The 18,723-nt window shown below is 39.3% G+C and overlaps 1 protein-coding gene across 3 annotated transcripts in view; it reads right to left on the bottom strand.

The window, feature by feature from the left end:
- ubr1 (ubiquitin protein ligase E3 component n-recognin 1) overlaps nucleotides 1-18,723 on the bottom strand; it is a 227,492-nt gene that overhangs the window by 10,074 nt on the left and 198,695 nt on the right. The window contains exon 47 of one of the 3 annotated variants that reach the window (XM_069917335.1): nucleotides 14,291-15,755. The exons of the other annotated variants lie outside the window; for them this stretch is intronic. Within the exon in view, the coding sequence (XP_069773436.1) occupies nucleotides 15,620-15,755 (136 nt within the window). The 3' untranslated portion in view covers nucleotides 14,291-15,619. Of the gene's footprint in view, nucleotides 1-14,290; nucleotides 15,756-18,723 lie in introns of those variants that run through there. 3 annotated transcript variants of the gene reach the window in all.

The following is an 18,723-nucleotide window of genomic DNA, read 5'->3' as shown; positions in this document are numbered from 1 at the left end:
AAACAATAAATAGAGGTATAATTGACAAATTAAATGCAATATATGTGTCCTGACCACCCTCCTGTACAGCTCCGAGTTGTGGGTCATCTACCATCACCACCTACAACTCCTTGAGCGCTTCCACCAACGCTGCCTCCACACCATCTTCAACATCCACTGGAAGGCCTTTGTCACCTACATTGAAGTCTTCAAACAGGTGGAGATTGCCAGCATCAAGACCGTGCTGTTGAAGACCCAGCTACATTGGCAGGGCACGTCTTCAGGACGGAAGATCATCGCCTGTCTGAGATTGTGCTGTATGACGAACTCTCCACTGGCCACGGTGACAGAGGGGCTCTGAAAAAGAGGTACAAGGACTCTCTGAAGAAATCCCTTGGTGCTTGTCACATTGACCATTGCCAGTGGTCTGCTCTAGCCTCTGATCGCATGGCCTGGTGACTTACCATTCCAGTCTGTCTCCTCCTTCAAGAACACATGGAGGGCTGGCTTTTGAGGACAAAAGGAGAAGGAGAAGAACCGTGTCACAGCAACACCAAACCCAAAACAGAGTTTTCCTTCCAGCCGCTGTTGACCCACATTGGCCTCGTCAGCCACTAAACGTGGATAGCCCCTCCCCCTCCTAAATCTTTGTTTGTGAAGCCAAACCATGACATCTGAGGGGAGACTGCAAAGAAATGCAAGATGTCCCCTATTATTTAAGAATAATCTAAACAGAGAAACAAAGGCAAATGAAAAAATCAAATTGGAATGCAAGTCAAAAATAGTTTGACTCAAGTAAACCAAACAATGGGGTTTGTTGGCAAGAGGGATGGATTAAAAGTAGAGGTCACATCATATTGGTTTGAACTTTGAGTAAACCACATTTGGGCAACTGTGCCAATTTGGGCCACCATATGGAGAGGATATAGGGATGACTTCTATGAGAGGGCACTTTATGGGGATGGTGATGTCTGTCAAGGAAGCAGGAATGTGCTGGGTTTAGGGCTCCCCTCTTGAAAAGAGGTTGAGGAAACCAATGGAGTAAATAGTGTTTTCATAACAGGAGGAATAAATCTTATGCTGCCAGATGAGGCAGTCACCAAGAAATCATGCTGTAAATTCAAGAAAAAAAATTAAATATGATCATTATCCACTGCATTTGGTGTGACCTCCTCTACATCAGTGAGACCAAACACAGATTGGGTGTTGTTTCACTGAACACCCATGCTCAGTTTGTGGCTACATGAAGCTCAGTTTTCTGAGCTTCCTGTAGCCAGCCATTTTAATTCCCCCAACCATTCTTGCACAGATATGTATGTCCTTGATCTTTTTATGTCAGGGTGAGACCAAGCATTAACTTTGGGAACAAACATCATGCTTTTCCTGCGAGCCTTAAACCTATTGGCATGTACATTGTATTTTTCCCCAATGTTAAGTAACACCCACCGTATGGAAATTTATAGGGAAAGGTGAGTAGGTGAGGACTTCATTCCCTGGAATGTCATAGAATGAAGGGAGATTTGATAGAGGTATCGATCGGGTAAATGCAAGCAGGCTCTTACCACTGAGGTTGAATGAAAGAAGAAGAGGACATGGGTTAAAGGTGAAAGGTGAAAACAACCACAATAGTACACTTAAATGAATTAAAAAGAGACAATAAATACAAAAAAAAGACAGATAATAAATATTCATAATTATCTTATTGCAAAAAAATGATTGCAAAAGTGCAGAAAATCCTTAAACTGACTGCAGTACACTAAAATGCTGGAGGAACTCAGCAGGTCATGCCACATTCATGAAAAGCAATGGGTAGTCGACATTTCAGGCAATGTCAGTAATTGGAGAAAATGCTTGAAACTATCATTAAGGAAGAAATAGTGAAACATCTGGATACATATTGTTCCATCAGACAGACACAGCATGGATTCAGGAAGGGCAGGTTGTGTTTGACACATTTACTCAAGTTCTTTGAGGGAATAACGAGCACAGTGGATATAAGGGAAAGGGTTGGTGCCGTGTTCTTCGATTTCCAGAAGGGCATCAGATAAAATGCTGCATAAAAGATTCGACATAAGATGCAGAGAGTTGTGGCATAGAGAGAAGATTGGTGAACCAGTGGAAGGCAGAGAGCTGGGATAAATGGGTGTTTCTCAGATCGGCAGTAGGGATTGGTGCTGGGCCTATAACTGTTCACAATATACATTCATGATTTGGAAGAGGGGCTGAATGTAGTGTATCAAAGTTTGCTGATTGACACTAAATTAATTGGAAAAGCAAATTGTGCAGCGGATGCAGATAATCTGCAGAGATATAAATAGGTTGAGTGAGTGGGCAAGGGTCTGGCAGATTCAATACAAAATTGATAAATGCCAAGTCTTTCACTGTGGAAGAAAAAAAATAGATCGGTTAATTATTAAAATAGTGAAAAATTGCAGCATGCTGTTGTGCAGAGGGTCTTCAGATGCATGTAGATGAATTGCTGAAGGTTGGTTTGCAGGTGCAGCAGGTAATCATGAATGGAAATAGAATGTTGACCTTCATTGCTGAAGAGATTGAATTTAAGAGCAGGAAGGTTCTGTTGCAACTGTACAAGATACCTGGTGAGGGCGCATCTGGAAATAGTTCTAGTCTCCTTACTTGAGAAAGGATATATTAACTTTGGGGGTGTTTCAGAGGAGGTTCTGGAGATGAGGGGGCTAGCCTACGAGGAGAGATTGGTCACTGAGCACCATATTCATTGGAATTCAGATTGAGAGGGGATCTTATAGAAATATATAAAATTAAGATAGAAGCAAAAAAGTTGTTTCCTCTGGTAGGTGAGACCAGAACTGTGGAGGACTGATTTAGGACAGGGATGTGGAGAAACTGCTTTTCCCAGAGAGAAGTGAATCCCTGCCCAAGGAAACAGTAGACTCATTAAATATATTGAGATGGAGTTAGATAGAATTTGCTTAATTAGAGTTATGGGGAAAAGGCAGGTAGGTGGAGCTGAGTCCGCAGCCACATCAGCCATGATCTTATTAAATGACGGAGCAAACTCCTTGTGCCAGATGGCCGACTCCTTCTCCTATTTCTTGTGTTCTTACATTTTCCTATTCCAAGGATCCAAAGTTCTGGTAGATCTTCAGACAAACTCGATTCTCTTCATTGGTGGCAAATCCACTATTTGCACTGGAAAGGTTTCCCTTACTGTTCCGACTATGTCCCATCGACTTCGTACAGATCCTGCATCTTGTTCGCCGTTCTGGAGAATATTGATAAACACATTTTTCAAATGGAGGGTGGTAGGTATATAGGTTCATGGCTCGGAAAGGTTTGGAGGGATTTGAGTCGAATCCAGGCAACTGGGATTTGCTCGGGGAGATAACTTGGGTCAGCATGGACAAGTTGGGCAGAAGGGCTAGTTTCCATATAATCATTTTATTCCAGACATTTTCACTTTTCCTCATTTTTGATCATTCCATTTGTTTTCATGGTGAGAGTGAATGGCTGAGGCAAATTGCAAAACTTTAATCCTGAAAAAGCTCCCACTCACATTATGATTGTGCATGTTTGAGGATATTAATCATCCCCAGCGTACAGCAAAAATAACTGCACTGGTATACTAAAGAGAAATCTAATAGGATTAACTTAATTGGATTATTGAGTTGCAGCCATTAGCTAAATTGAATGTTGAGAAGAATCTCTGTCTGCAACCTGTCCAATGTGACCTTTCTCTTTCCCCCAATCGTTATTAACTGACTTTCATTATTCTGTGGCTCAAGCTTGAAGTTATTACTCTGCTGGAGACACAAACACCCACTGTTCTCTGCATCAAATGAGTTGCACTTGTTTATTGCCTTCCATGGTACATAGAGAAATATACAACACAGTACACACCCTTTGGCCCACAGTGTTATTAATTTTAAAAAATTTAGACAAACAGCATGGTAACAGGCCATTTTGGCCCATGAGCCCATGCTGCCCAATTACACCAAAATTAACCATCAGCCCTTGGTACGTTTCAAATGGTGAGAGGAAACTGGAGCCCCCGGGGAAAACCCACGCAGACTCCAGGAGAATGTACAAACTCCTACAGACAATGCAGGATTCGAACTCAATTGCTGGCGCTGAAACTGTGAGGCACTAACTGCTACGCTAACCGTGCCAACCTAATAACTTCTAACAACTATCTCGAATGTTCCTACTGCATAACCCTCGGTTCCATGTACCTATACAATAGTCCCTTATCACACCTGCCTCCACCTTGCAGTGCACCACTCTGTATGAAAAACATACCTCTTGCACCCCCCCCCCCCCCCCCCTGTACTTACTCCAAAGCACCTTAAAACTATGTCCCTTCGAATTAGCCATTTCAGCTGTGTGAGAAAGCCTCTGGGTATCCACACTATCAATGTCTCTTCTCATCTTGCATACCTCCATCAGGTCACCCATCATCCACTGTCGTTTCAAGGAAGAACAAACAATATCACTGAACTTATCCTCAGAAAGCATGCTCTCCAATCCAGACACCCTCTCAAGCACCCACATCTTTCCTGTAATGAGGTGGCCAGAACTGAGCACAATATTCCAAGTGGGGTCTAACCAAGGTTTTGTATAGCTGTAACATTATCTCACAGCTCTTGAACTCAGTAAGAAGGTAATGGGTAAAGATCATCCAGGGGATTGACTAGAAAGTTAACGAAGGCCTACACAACATACGCCTTCTTAACAACGTCAACCAGTGCAGCAGCTTAGAGTGTCCTATGGATCCCAAGATGTATCAGTTCATCCACACTGCTCAGACTTCTCCATTAATGTTGTGTTATGCCTTCACATTTGACCATCTGAGATGAACCAGTTCACATTTTTCAGGGTTAAATTCCATCTGCCACTTATTCCAGAATCTCTGGAAATTCTCGACTATCCACAACACCACCAACCTTCATGTCATATGCAAACTTACTAACCCACCCTTCAGCTTCCTCATCCAGGTCATAAAGAAGAGGGGTTCCAGAACAGATCCTTGCAGAACATCATTGATCACTGACCTCCATGCAGACTATGAAACATCAACAATCACCTTCTGCCATCTCTGGGCAAGCCAATTCTGTATCCATAAGTAAGGTCTCCTTGGATTTCATGCCTTCATGGGGAACCTTATGAAATGCCTTCCTGAAATTCATAAACGTTACATAAACTCTACCATCATCGATGTGCTTACCAGTAGTGTATCATCAAAAAATTCAACAAGGATCATGAGACATGACCTTCCTCTGATGAAGCCATGTTAAATATCCCTCATCAAATTTATGCCTCTTTAAATGTTTGTAAATCCTGTCTCTCAGGATCTTCTCCAACTGCTTATCCATCACTGAAGTAAGACTCGCTGTTCTATAATTTCCTCTACTCCCTTTCTGGAACAGGGACAACATTTGGAACCCTCTGGTATTTCTGTCCCCAGTGATGATATGAAGATCATTGCCAGTGGCTCAGCAATTCTTCCCCCTCTTTACACAATGGTTATTGAATTTGATGGCATCCCTTTCTCTAGAGAAAATCAGGTGTCAACTACTAAAACGAGTACTAAATTTTCCTTCTCTTTCGGGTTTTTGTTTCAATTATTTTCAAAATTTATAGATCAATTATTTTTGGTCTTTATTTATTTTTTCTTTTTCATTTCCTTTTTTTGGAACTTATTAAGATTGAAATGAGTAATGGATGTCTGTCTTTGATACTAATGGCTCATATAATAGGTTGGGGTTAGAAATTAGATTAGTTCTGGACTTTTTTCTTTTTTTTAATCAATAACATGGATCTGACGTATCTTGTTTACCGATGCTTACTATCTGTAATTTTAATTTACTGTTACCTAAACTTTATATCATATGTTTCTGGGCATCTGATATTATTTTTCTCAAAAACCAATAAAAATATATTTTTATTAATTTTTCACACTATGAACTATATTAACCAAAATACACATAAACATTTCCCTCTTGAATATACAGGGTCATTTTCTCCCCTTTTTCTACCCTCCCTTCCCTCCCTCCTTCCTACCCCCTCCAAACCCATTAAACGTTCAACATATACAATACAATAAACCTATTAAACAATGTCATCACACAATGAAAATAAACAAGAAAATTGTGTCATCTACTTTTACACACTGAGTCAGTTCATTTTGTCTTCTTCTCATTCTGTTATTTTAGGGGGTGGAGGTCTGCGGTGGGCCCTCTCTGTTGTGTTCCATGTACGGTTCCTAAATTTGTTCGAATATTGTGACTTTATTTTTTAAATTATATGTTATTTTATCCAATGAAATACATTTATTCATTTCCACGTACCATTGCTGTACTCTCAGGCTCTCTTCTGATTTCCAAGTTGACATTATGCATTTTTTTGCCACAACTAAGACTATCATAATAAATCTTTTTTGCACTTCATCCAGTTTGAGGCCTAATTCTTTACTTCTTATATTACTTAGAAGAAAGATCTCTGGATTTTTTGGTATCTTGCTTTTTGAGATTTTATTTAATACCTGATTTAGTTCTTCCCAAAACTTTCCACTTTCTCACATGCCCAAATTGCATGTACTGTTGTTCCCATTTCCTTCTTACAGCGAAAACATCTATCAGATACTGTTGGGTCCCATTTATTTAACTTTTGGGGCGTGATATATAGCCTGTGTAACCAATTATATTGTATCATGCGTAAGCTCGTGTTTATTGTATTTCTCATAGTTCCAGAGCATAATTTTTCCCATATTTCATTTTTTACCTTTATGTTCAGATCTTGTTCCCATTTTTGTTTGGGTTTACAGCTTATTTCATCATTTTCTTTCTCTTGCAGATTGATGTACATGTTTGATATAAATTTTTAAATTATCATTGTGTCTGTAATCACATATTCAAAATTGCTTCCTTCTGGTAACCTCAGCCTGCTTCCCAATTTGTCCTTTAAGTAGGTTTTCAGTTGGTGGTATGCAAACATTGTACCGTGAGTTATTCCATATTTCTACTTCATTTGTTCAAATGATAATTATTTCCCAAAAAACAATTTTCTATTCTTTTCATCCGTTTTCTCTCCCATTCTCTAAAGGAAAGGTTATTTATTGTGAAAGGGATTAGTTGATTTTGCGTCAATAATAATTTTGGTAGTTGGTAATTTGTTTTTTTCCTTTCTACGTGAATCTTCTTCCATATGTTGAGCAGATGGTGCAGTACTGGTGAACTTCTATATTGCACCAGTTTTTCATCCCTCTTAGAAAGTATAAGTTCTGGTACCTTCTCCCCTATTTTATCCATCTCTATCCTGGTCCAATCTGGCTTTTCCCTTGTTTGATAAAAATCTGATAGATACCTTAATTGTGCTGCTCTATAATCATTCTTAAAGTTTGGTAGCTGCAAACCACCTTGTTTGTACCATTCTGTTAATTTTTCTTGCGCTATCCTCAGTTTCCCCCCTTTTCAAAAGAATTTCCTTATTATTTTCTTTAGCTCATTGAAGAATTTCTCTGTTAAGGGAATTGGTAACGATTGAAATAGTTATTGTATCCTTGGGAAGATATTTGATTATCCTTCCTATCAGTGTTAGTGGTAAATCTTTCCAATGTTCTAAGTCATCTTGTAATTTCTTCATTAATGGCTGATCATTTAATTTGTATAGATGGCCTAGATTATTATTGCTTGTGTTTGCCATTTAAATGGTGATTCTTTTTTAAACACTGTGAAATCCGCATTATTCATTGGCATTGCTTCACTTTTATTTGCATTGATCTTGTACTCCAGTATTTCTCCATATTCCTTCAATTTCTTATGTAATTCTTTTATTGATAATTCTGGTTCTGTTAAGTATACTATGATGTCATCTGCAAATAGACTGATTTTATATTTCTTCTCTTTTATTTTTATCCCTTTAATTTTATTTTCTGTTCTTACCAGTTCTGCCAATGGTTCTATTGCTAAAGTGAACAGTGAGGGAGATAATGGACATCACTGCTTAGTTGACCTGCTTAATTTAAATTGGTTCGATATATATCCATTTACTGTCAACTTTGCCATTGGACCCTTATATAATGCTTTAATCCAATTAATATATATCTCTGGTAGGTTGAACCTCTGTAATACTTTGAATAAATGATTCCATTCTACCCTGTCAAAGGCTTTCTCTGTGTCTAAAGCAACAGCCACCGTTGGTGCCATCTTATTTCCTTGAACTGCATGAATTAAGCTAACAAACTTGCAGACATTGTCCGTTGTTTGTCTTTTCTTAATAAATCCAGTTTGATCTAGTTTTACTATTTTTGGTACACAGTCTGTTTGCTAATAGTTTTGTTATTATCTTATAATCTGAGTTAAGTAAAGATATTGGTCTATACGATCCTGGTGTTAGTGGATCTTTCCCCGTCTTTGGTATTACTGTAATTTTTGCTGTTTTACATGAATCTGGCATGTTTTGTGTTTCTTCAATCTGGTTCATTACTTCCAGGAGAGGAGGAATTAGTAACTCTTTAAATGTTTTATAGAATTCTATTGGGAGTCCATCCTCCCCAGGTGTTTTATTGTTCGGTAGTTTTTAAAATATGTCTTGTATTTCCTCTATTTCAAATGGTTTTATCAATTTGTTTTGCTCCTCTTGCAATTTCGGTAGTTCAATTTTAGCTAGAAACTCATCTATTTTGTTTTCTTTCCCTTAGTTTTCAGTTCGGTATAATTGCTCGTAGAATTCCTTAAAGTTTTCATTGATCTCTGTTGAGTTATATGTAATTTGTTTGTCCTTTTTCCTTGATGCCAATACCGTTCTTTTAGCTTGTTCTGTTTTAAGCAGCCAAGCCAGTATTTTGTGCATTTTTTCTCCTGGCTCGTAATACTTCTGCTTTATTTTCATTATGTTCTTCTCCACCTTATAAGTTTATAGTGTTTCGTATTTTAATTTTTTGTCCGCCAATTCTCTTCTTTTTGTTGTATCTTCCCTTGTTGCTAATTCTCTTTCTGTACTTACTATTTTCCTTTCCAGCTGTTCTATTTCCTGATTGTAGTCCTTCTTCATCTTAGTTACATAACTTATTATCTGCCCTCTGATGAAGGCTTTCATTGCATCCCATAATATAAATTTGTCTTTCACCGATTCTGTATTTATTTCAAAGTACATTTTAATTTGGCGCTCAATAAATTCTCTAAAATTCTGTCTTTTAAGTAGTATGGAGTTTAATATCCCATCAAAAACCATTAAAAATATTGAAAAATAAAGCAATCGCCCCCCTCGCTTCCCACAGCAGCTTTGGGCAAATCTCGTCTTGTCCTGGTGACTTATCCAACTTCACATTTTCCAAAAGTTCCAGCACATCCTCTTTCTTATGTCAACATGCTCAAGCATTTCGGTCTTAAGTCATCCTCTCAATTGGCAGGGTCCTTTTTTCTGGTGAAAACAGAAGGTACCTCCATGCACATGTTTCCACTATCAACCCGATGTGTCCTATCCTCACATACTTGGAGAAGGCCTTGTGTTCTCCTTAATTCTGCTCACCAAGGCCTTCTCATGGCTCCTTCTCGCTCTCTTCAGTCTTTTGTTAAGCTTCTTCCTGGCGATCAGGTTGAGAACATTCTCAAGTGAATGTACTTTTTGCATCACTGCTGTCATGGGGGAATCATTGCAATATTTCATGCACAAAAATCCCCCAAAAAGCACAAAATAAATTACATGACTTTGACTGCCTTTTTCTCCCAATGGATCCAGCATTATCTGCTGGGTTTCTGTAGCACTTTGGTGGACTGCACTAGACCCCAGTGTCTGTTAGTTTTATTGTTTTTACAGCCCACAATCTGATCTTTAATGTTTGTTGGGAGGATTGTCCAGAAGATGAAGAGGATGTATTTGGTTTTTCTCAAATGCCATGATTCCATGTTTCAAACCAAAAGATGGCATGCCTGATTATGCAGAACTTTCTCCATGCACCATGCAAATGTCCACCAAAGAGGTATGATTAAGGCCCTAGAGCTGAACTTGAGCCCATTGCATCCATCTTAGGTACAGCAAGAGAGCAAGGTGAGATGCTGAATAGAAACGATGACCCTGATGGGATATATTTTCAGTTTTAAATTTAACATTCAAAACTTAAGGCAGCAGGCTTCCCAGTCCAATAATAGTGTTTTAAAATATAGATCTTAGGAAAAAAAAAGCACATTGTGTCGATGGAAGTTGAGGATCTGTTAAGGAGTGCATTCCAGCTGGAATTAATGCCTCACAACTCTCAAGAGACTGGGTTCACACCTGACCTCCAGTGCTGTCTGTGTAGTTTATACATTCACCCTGCGATTTCATGGGTTTTGTATCACATCCCAAAGCTGTACAAGATCAATTTGCCACTGCAAATGAACTCGAGTACAAATAGGAGCATCTGGAAATTGGAAGAATGGATTTCTCAGCCTCTCAAGGCCTGCTCTGTAGCATCATGGCTGATCTGCCTTTGCTTCCTCTCCCCTGTGCCCATTCCTTAGAGCCCTCAGTTACCAAAACATCAACTGTGGGTGGCATAATTAGCATAGTGGTTAGTGCAATGCTGTTACAGTGCCAGCGATTGGGACTGGAGTTCGAATCCCGCGCTGTCTGTACGTTCTCCCCGTGTCTGCGTGGGTTTCCTCTGGGGGCTCTGGTTTCATCCTACTTTCCAAAACATTTGAAGAATGGAGATCATTTGGGTGTAACTGGGTAGCACGGGTTTGTGGGCCAGAACGGCCTGTTACTATGCTGTTTGTCTAAATGTAAATTTCTTCTTTAAATATCCCCACCAACTCTGGAGTAGAGAATCCGAGACACTACTCTGAAAGAAGTTCCAAATGACCACCCCCTACATTCTCTCCTTTGAAATTCTCCCACGAGTGAAAGCATCTTTATGGCTACAGTTTTATCCCTGAGGATGTTGCAAGTTTCAGTGTCACTGCTCGCTCTTCTAAACTCCAAGTAACAGACATTTCATTTCTTTACCCTCTCTCCAGAGACAACCCTCTCCTCTCGAGAATTAGACTAGTGAATCACATTTGGGTTGACTCTGATACTAGAATACCCTTCCTTCAGTAAGGAGATACAACTGTGCACCATTCGCCAGATGTAGATAAGCAGTGGGAGAATTAGGGGTTGGTTGTTAGGCACGAAAGGGGAATTAGATTCGAGAATTAGGTGCAATAGCTCTAAGATTATCTCCTTTTATGTAATCAGGAACATATTAAAAAAAACTCTATACAGTACATTTAAAGATAGCCTAGAATCTGCAGAGAACTCTGGCTGTATTTGACTATTTTAACAATAACTCATTATTATCCTCGAGAGAAGATGACAACTAAGTCCAAAATTGAGTTATACAGAGAAGCATGGTTGTAATTAAATCATTCCCTTATTTCAAAATTTCATCCTTTTGAAATGTTTTTATGCTTGATATTTTAAATTCTGTCAGTCACAATTATTGATCTTTTTCTGAAATATGTAATTAGTGGAGAATGAGCAGTTATTGCATTTTTTGTTGGTTGAAACCTCTTTCACATTGATTGCTCACTCTGTTTGAGGTTCGTTTAACTGTCATATGTACCAGATAGAGATTGTTTTGCAAGTAAACCAGCAGACATTTCACAGAACAGAAATGCAGAGTTAGAGAGAGACCAAAGGCAGCATAACTTTACTATTTTAGGGTTCATTCAGGAGTCTGACAACAGCAAGAAAGTCCTTGAATCTGGTGGTGAGTGATCTCATATTCACAAAGCTTTTTCCTGACGGAATGGGGGTGAAGAGAGTGTGGTTGAGGTGGGACCCGTGGACCTAAATCCATTTATCTTTCAAGGTTTCTATGCAGTTTGATAGGATAATTAAGAAGGCTTACATACACTGGCTTTCATTCGTCAGGGAATTGAGGTCAAGAGGTGTGAGAATGTTGCAGCTCTATAAAACTGATTCGACCAGCCATTCTCAACGGGCATCACGGACTGAAATCATAATTCTTTTTGTGTGTGTTTTATGTAGTTGGTAGGAGAGAAGTACAGAAGAAACCAATTAAACTTGACTACTTCTTAGGGAAAGGGGCCTTTCCCTAAGGGGGAAAAGGGGGGCCATAGCCAAAAAGTGGTCAAGTTTGGATGGGTTATACAACACTTGAAATATTGTGTTCAGTTCTGATTGCCTCTTTACAGGAAGGATGTGGAAGCTATTGAGAGGGTGCAGAAGAGATTTACCAGGATGTTGACTGAATTGGAAAATGTGTCTATGAGGAAAGGTTAACAGAGCTTGGCCTTTTCTCTTTGGAGCAAAGAATAAGAGGGGACTTAATAGAGGTCTACAAGATTATGAGAGGCAAAGATAAGGTGGACTTTTTTCCCCAGGGTGACTATAGCAAATACCAGAGGACATCTGTATAAGGTGAGTAGAGGTTCAGGGGAGAAGCCAGGAGTAAGTTGTTTTTGTTTTTTATTAAAATATAGAGTGTTGGAATGTATTGCCTAGGATGGTGTTGGATGCTAGTACAATGGGGGCATTTTAAAAGGCTCTGAGACAGGCATAAGGATGCAATAAAAATAGATGGTTATGGGTGTGAGGAAAGAAAGGTTTAGATTGTTGAGTATATTTATAGATTGGCACAATATCATGGACCAAAGCACCTGTACTGTGCTGTAGTGTTCTATGTTCCAGATAGAAAAAGGGGCAAAGATTCACATGAACCTCCTATAACCTGTGGTGTTAAACAACTGTGCAGAACACAAATCTGACCCAATGGCGAAGCCTACAAAATACAACTATTCCGTGGAGCACTATTGCAAAAAAAGAACAAAACAGGTCATTCATCCCTTCTAGTCTGTGCCAAAACATCATTCCACTAGTCTCATTGACCTGCACATAGTCCATAACCCTCCAGACCTCTCCCATCCATGTATATATCCAATTTATTCTTAAAACTCAAGACTGAGCCTATATTTACCATGTCAGATGGCAACTCGTTCCACACTCCCACCACTCTCTGAGTGAAGTTCTCCCTATTGTTCCCCCTAAACCTTTCCCCTTTCACCCTAAAGCCATGTCCTCTTGTATTTATCTCTTTTAATCTAAGTGGAAAGAGCCTACTCTCATTTACTTTGTCTATACCCCTCATAATTTTGTAAATCTCGACCAAATCTCCCCTCATTATTCTACGCTCCAAGGAATAAAGTCCTAACCTGTTTAATCTTTCCCTGTAACTCAACTTATAAAGACCCAGAAAAATCAGAGTAAATCTTCTCTGCACTCTCTTGATCTTACTAATATCTTTGATGACCAGAACTGAACACAGTACTCCAAATTTGGCCTCACCAATGTCTTATACAACCTCATCATAACATCCCAACTCCTGTATTCAATACTTTGATTTATGAAGGTCAAGATACCAAAAGCTTTCTTTATGACCCTGTCTACCAGTGACGCCACTTTCAGGGAATTATGTATCTGTATTCCCAGATCCCTTTGTTCCTCCGCTCTCCTCAGTGCCCTATCATTTACCGTGCATGTCCAACCTTGGTTTGTCCTTCCAAAATGCAACAACTCACACTTGTCTGCATTAAATTCCATCTGTCATTTTCTGGCCCATTTTCCCAGTTGGTCCAGATCCCTCTGCAAGCTATAAAAGCCTTCCTCGCTGTCCACAACCATGAATAAAATGTAAGCAATAGAATTTGGGTTGGTAACAGCACTGAGCCAAACTAATCAATATTAGTTTGGCTAACTAACTACAGAATGGATTTGTAATTGCTGCTTAAGGCAGCCATTTGAAAAAGCACAGGAGACTGCAGATGCTGGAATCTGGGGTAAACACAATCTGCTGGAGGTGCCCAAGTAAAGTGACCTCTTCACCCACTGCCTTCATCTTCGAAATGGCTGCTGAACACACTTTTGCTGGAAAAAAAAACTCAACAGGCCAAGCAGCATCAATTGTGGGGGCGGGGTAGAACTAAAAGAATGTGATGTTTGCAGTGGACGAAGAGGAAGGGGTGAGGAAAACCCAACCCCTGGAGGTGATTTGACCCTGGTTGACTCCTGTGCAAACATTCACTGTGCCAATTCTCGCTCTCTGGCAATGCAGCAGTCCTAAAGGGAACCACGTGTTTGTAGGAAGAAACAAAAACTACAGAGGTATGAAATAAAATGATCCAATACTTTTCCCAAGGGCTTAACACATTTACTGATCTACTGGTTTATGTTATCCAGCTGTGTATCAGAAGTGTAACAACTTTTTGCAGCATGACTTATAACACAAACGTTAGTTCTGTATCACTGACTGACAATTTAAAAAGACATAAACCACATGTACACAGCACAATTATTTAGTAATTATGTAATTTATTATACAGCACCACCCCAAAAATAAAAAGAGAAAATACACTGCATTTGGTATATTCTTCATTTGTATTTAATTTTATAAAATATTTTGAAACTTGATTGAACTATTACTGGGTCGCCTGAAAATAGAAACAGAATAAATGGAATATCAGATCCCATATCAATTGAGCGGAGTAGATAAAAACCTCCACTGTTCCACAATTCTGTTCTCACCATCACTATCGTGTGATTAACAGTAAAGCATGAAACAGGGCAGGCATTGACCACAACCTCCACTGTAGTACTTTGTCACTGAGAATACTTTTTACACAGAGCACTCATCAGTTCAATAATGCAGCATCTCTCTCTGGAAGTTTTCACATTTAATATTTGATAATAAGATATAAATGTGCTCCTCTTTAATAGTTTGTGAATCTCCACACCTATTTTAACCTTTGACTGACTTGCATTGTTGGAATTTAAAGGCACAGGATCTTATGAACGGGCAGCAGGCCCAAGGGTAAGGGACAGAGGGCTGACTCTTGCCATTACATTTTAACAGCTTTATCATTCTGAAATACATTCAAGAGTGCAAAATAACTTGTGTTTTTAAAATCATGTAACCAAATATATCTGTTGATTCCTGTTTGACATCAACTACATAGAGCACAGTTATGGGAGCAAAGCAGAATTTTATTGGAGATCAATGCAATTCTCAATTTCCTATAATTAAAAACATGCTCAGCCACTTCCCTGCCACATCCTGAACATAGTTAAGCATTGTAACTTTAATAAATGTTTAATTTAAGTGAGATGGAGTGGTCTGCACGTGAATGGTATTAATCACAACTCCTCAAATGGTAATGTATATCGTCTTATCCTAATTCAACTTTTCTACACACTCGTACAGCTGCACTGATTCACACACGAGTGTCTTGGTTTCAGCTGACTTTTCTAGGGCTGCTTTACACAAGGCACAAAATGACTTGCTCAGCAAGGGTGATGGTGATGGGGAGAGGTTGGGAATGGAAGAAATATATCCACCAATTAAAACTTTCCTCTCCGGCTTTGCTTTTTACTCCGAGGAATCCATATAAGACATTGGGTCAGAAGGCATTCCATGTCAAAAAGAGTGTACAAGGAGACAAGAAGCTGCAAGTCTTTGGCTTCTTTTGTTGATACAAGCTGGCCACACTGTAACTGGATTATGGTCACAGCAGAAGAGAAACAGCTCACATCAACTTAATCAGCTCTGAGAAGCTAGCCACTAACGTGATACAAACGGCAAGGTGCAGTGACAGTGCTGCTTGAGCATGTTCAGGTCGAGGATTCAGAGTTGCTGCCAGTCAAAGATGATTTGATTCACATCTTGGTGCCTCGTGATCTCCTCAAGAATGCGGTGTTGTAGCCACAGCTGCTGAAGTTTCTTGTATCGCTCAACACACAGATGCAATGGGTTGCCTCTCCTTTAAGAAAAAGTACCTCTATTCAGTAGGAATTAGCAAGGTTTCAATTTCTCCAATTTTTCGGGTTCAAGTTAACAAACATGAATACAAGGGACTTGGAGAGACCTAACATGATTGCAGAAATAGAAAACAACTCACAAGTACAGAAAAATTATCAATGGATCAGATTGATAAAGATAATATTTTCTCCCATAACTTCACTGCTGGGTTTGATGTTAAAGTTTCAAATGTCATATTCTCAGATCTCCATTGTATTTACAAAGGACAATTTTCAGATCACATTCAATTGTCATACAATGTCCAGCCATGTGCTTTCTATGAACTCTCTGTGAAGCTCATTGGTTAATCCCAATACATTCAAAAACTGCCCCTTTGTGTTTATTGGAGCAAAGAATAGGGATGAAAGGAGAATTTATGTGGAGAAGGAACAGCCAAGAATTTAAGCAAAATTCTAAATGTGACCAGAAGAGAGACAGAGGCTGTAGGTTGGTAAATGATTAGAAAGTAGGGAAGCCAATGAGGAGATGTCAAATATCAATCAATAAAAGTGAAGATCTGATATTCCGAAAAAAAGGTAAAAGTTCCATTATTGTCACATGATATTAAATTTAGAATGTAACATACATGAAATTCTTTAAACTTTTGTCTACCGTAAGGAATACAGAAAATCAGCACTTTGTCCAGAAACCTACAGCACCTGGTGTTCCAAGGCAATCTCCCCTCTGAGCTTGCTTAGCTTCCAAGATCAGACAATCTCAGGCATATTCAGACACCACATATCCACTGAAAATATTTGGTCAAAATTCTGTGAGAACAAGAGCTGCTGGCTTGCAGTAAGTATGGGTTGGCTTGCCTGGACAGCAAGCAAAACAAAGCTTTTAACTGTATCTTGGTACACATGACAAGAAACCACACAAATGAATTAAAATCCTCCACTCCAAAATGGTCTTCCACTGTAGGGCTGTGATGGAATGTTTGGGAAATAAATTGGTAAAATTAGAGTAGGTTACATACATACACACATTTTAAAACAGATCTTATTTGAAATACTGAAGAATTCATATTTAGTGACTTTACAGAAACTATGCAGAATGCGATGCACATTTCACAAGTAGATGCTAATTGAAATGATGTCATGAAATGAATGGACTGGAGACAGGTCGTCTGTGTTGAACATTTTTACAAGACTTCTGACCTTTCTGCAAAGTTCTCACTCATGGGTCACACAGATGGGAGCAGAAAACTAACTCCTATTATGAAGGAGGGTTTTTTTTGCGAGAGAGAGAGAGAGAGAGAAAAAGAGAGAGACTGATCAGTCATAGCTGAAACAAGCTGAAGAAGCTGGTTGGAACTGAAATAGAAGTTCCAGAGTGAAGGATGGCTGGAAGTGCTATCTGTCTGATGTTTCTCTTGGAATAAGCGGAACAGAAAGGAACTCTGTGGTAGCCTAAAAGAAAGAGGTTATCATCTGGAGAACCCTGATGGGGCAAGTTTCATCAGCAAGACATTGAGGTGACTAATGGTGGTACCTCAGTTATGGAAATCCTGGAACAATAAATCTCTCTCTGCAAACCCTACGAGAACCTTCCTGAGCGGTAAACATTTACCTTTTGAGCACCAAAGCCTGGTGGACTTTATTCATGTTAAATTCTGTGCGGAGTATAAAGAATTGCCTACAACCAGTGAACTTGGAAGAATGAGAAATGAGATTGAACTGTGAACCAAAGAACTTTTCCTAAATTTACACTCACACACATCACATACACGTGCCCTGAGAATTAGAAGGGGGTTAAGTTAGGTAGTTAAGTTAATAGAGATAAGTTAAAGTTTGATTCTGTTTACATGTTTAAAGATAATTAATAGCAACTTTTGTTTAAGTAATTACTTGTCGTGGTGAATATCTATTGCTGCTAGGTTTTGGGGTCCTTTGGGCTCATAACAGGGTGCCAACATGGTGATTTGTTAAGGGATAGGTGACAGATTACCAGTATCAACAAGCAGGAGAGCAACTGCTGACTTTCCCCGACTCGCAGGATAAGTGATGGGCAGCTCGACTCAACCAGTACTGTTCTCCAGCTTATGGCAGTTGGTTTGGCACTAAACTGACCAACCTTTTTGACTTACAAGGCTTACCTGAACCCTGAAGGAATGTCAGAGACCTTCAAACAAAACCAAACCATCTGGAACTACACAAGAAGACTTTAAGGCAGATGCTTAGTCAAGGCGCTAACTTTTAAAGAAAGATTTTGAGTAAAGATGGCAGAGAATTCTAGAGTTCAGGGCCTTGCAATGACTGAGTTTAGAGGAGTGATTACATTCAGGGTAGAGGTCAGACTGAAGGAGCAATTGCACCCTGGAAAGTATCTGGAGTGGGTGAGACCATAGCTTTAGGGAGGGAGGGGACAATGGGGAAAGGGGGTGTTTGTGAAAATAAACATGGGTCACCAGTTAACTTGGAGTCACCTGAGATCAGGAAGCGGAGGAACAATGGGTGAATAAAATGATGTGCATTGGAACAGGCATAGTGGTGTCCTGGAAAATGCCAGGCCAGGTGTGCATTGTAATGTTTAACTGTGGGGATTAGAGATAGAGAAGCCAAAAAGATGTTGGTTTCACAAAAACAGTTTTCAACCATCAAAAGAGGGCTTTTGCAATTTGAGAATGAAGCAAACATGATCCTTCAAGATACTATTGTTCCCTCATTATCATCTACAATTCAACTAGAGCTTCAATGATTCTTCTGATAAAACTCAACTGAGATGAATTGAGGCAAACAATTTATGAGGGTTAGAAAGAAGGTGAAGGCATGAAAATCAGATCTAGGAATCAAAGGGTTAAGATTGACAAGTGCACATCGGTTTAGATAGGTGTTGAGAGAAGGATGAATCAAGTAGTTAAAAGCTAGTGCCTGCAGTCAATTTATTTATTCCAAACATGTAGCCAGAGGAAACCTCTGCTTGTTCATTAC

The sequence above is a fragment of the Narcine bancroftii genome, chromosome 2, assembly GCF_036971445.1.
Source record: "Narcine bancroftii isolate sNarBan1 chromosome 2, sNarBan1.hap1, whole genome shotgun sequence".
NCBI lineage: Eukaryota > Metazoa > Chordata > Chondrichthyes > Torpediniformes > Narcinidae > Narcine > Narcine bancroftii.
The sequence above is the reverse complement of the archived record's forward strand: the minus strand, read 5'-3'. Positions and strand labels throughout refer to the sequence as shown.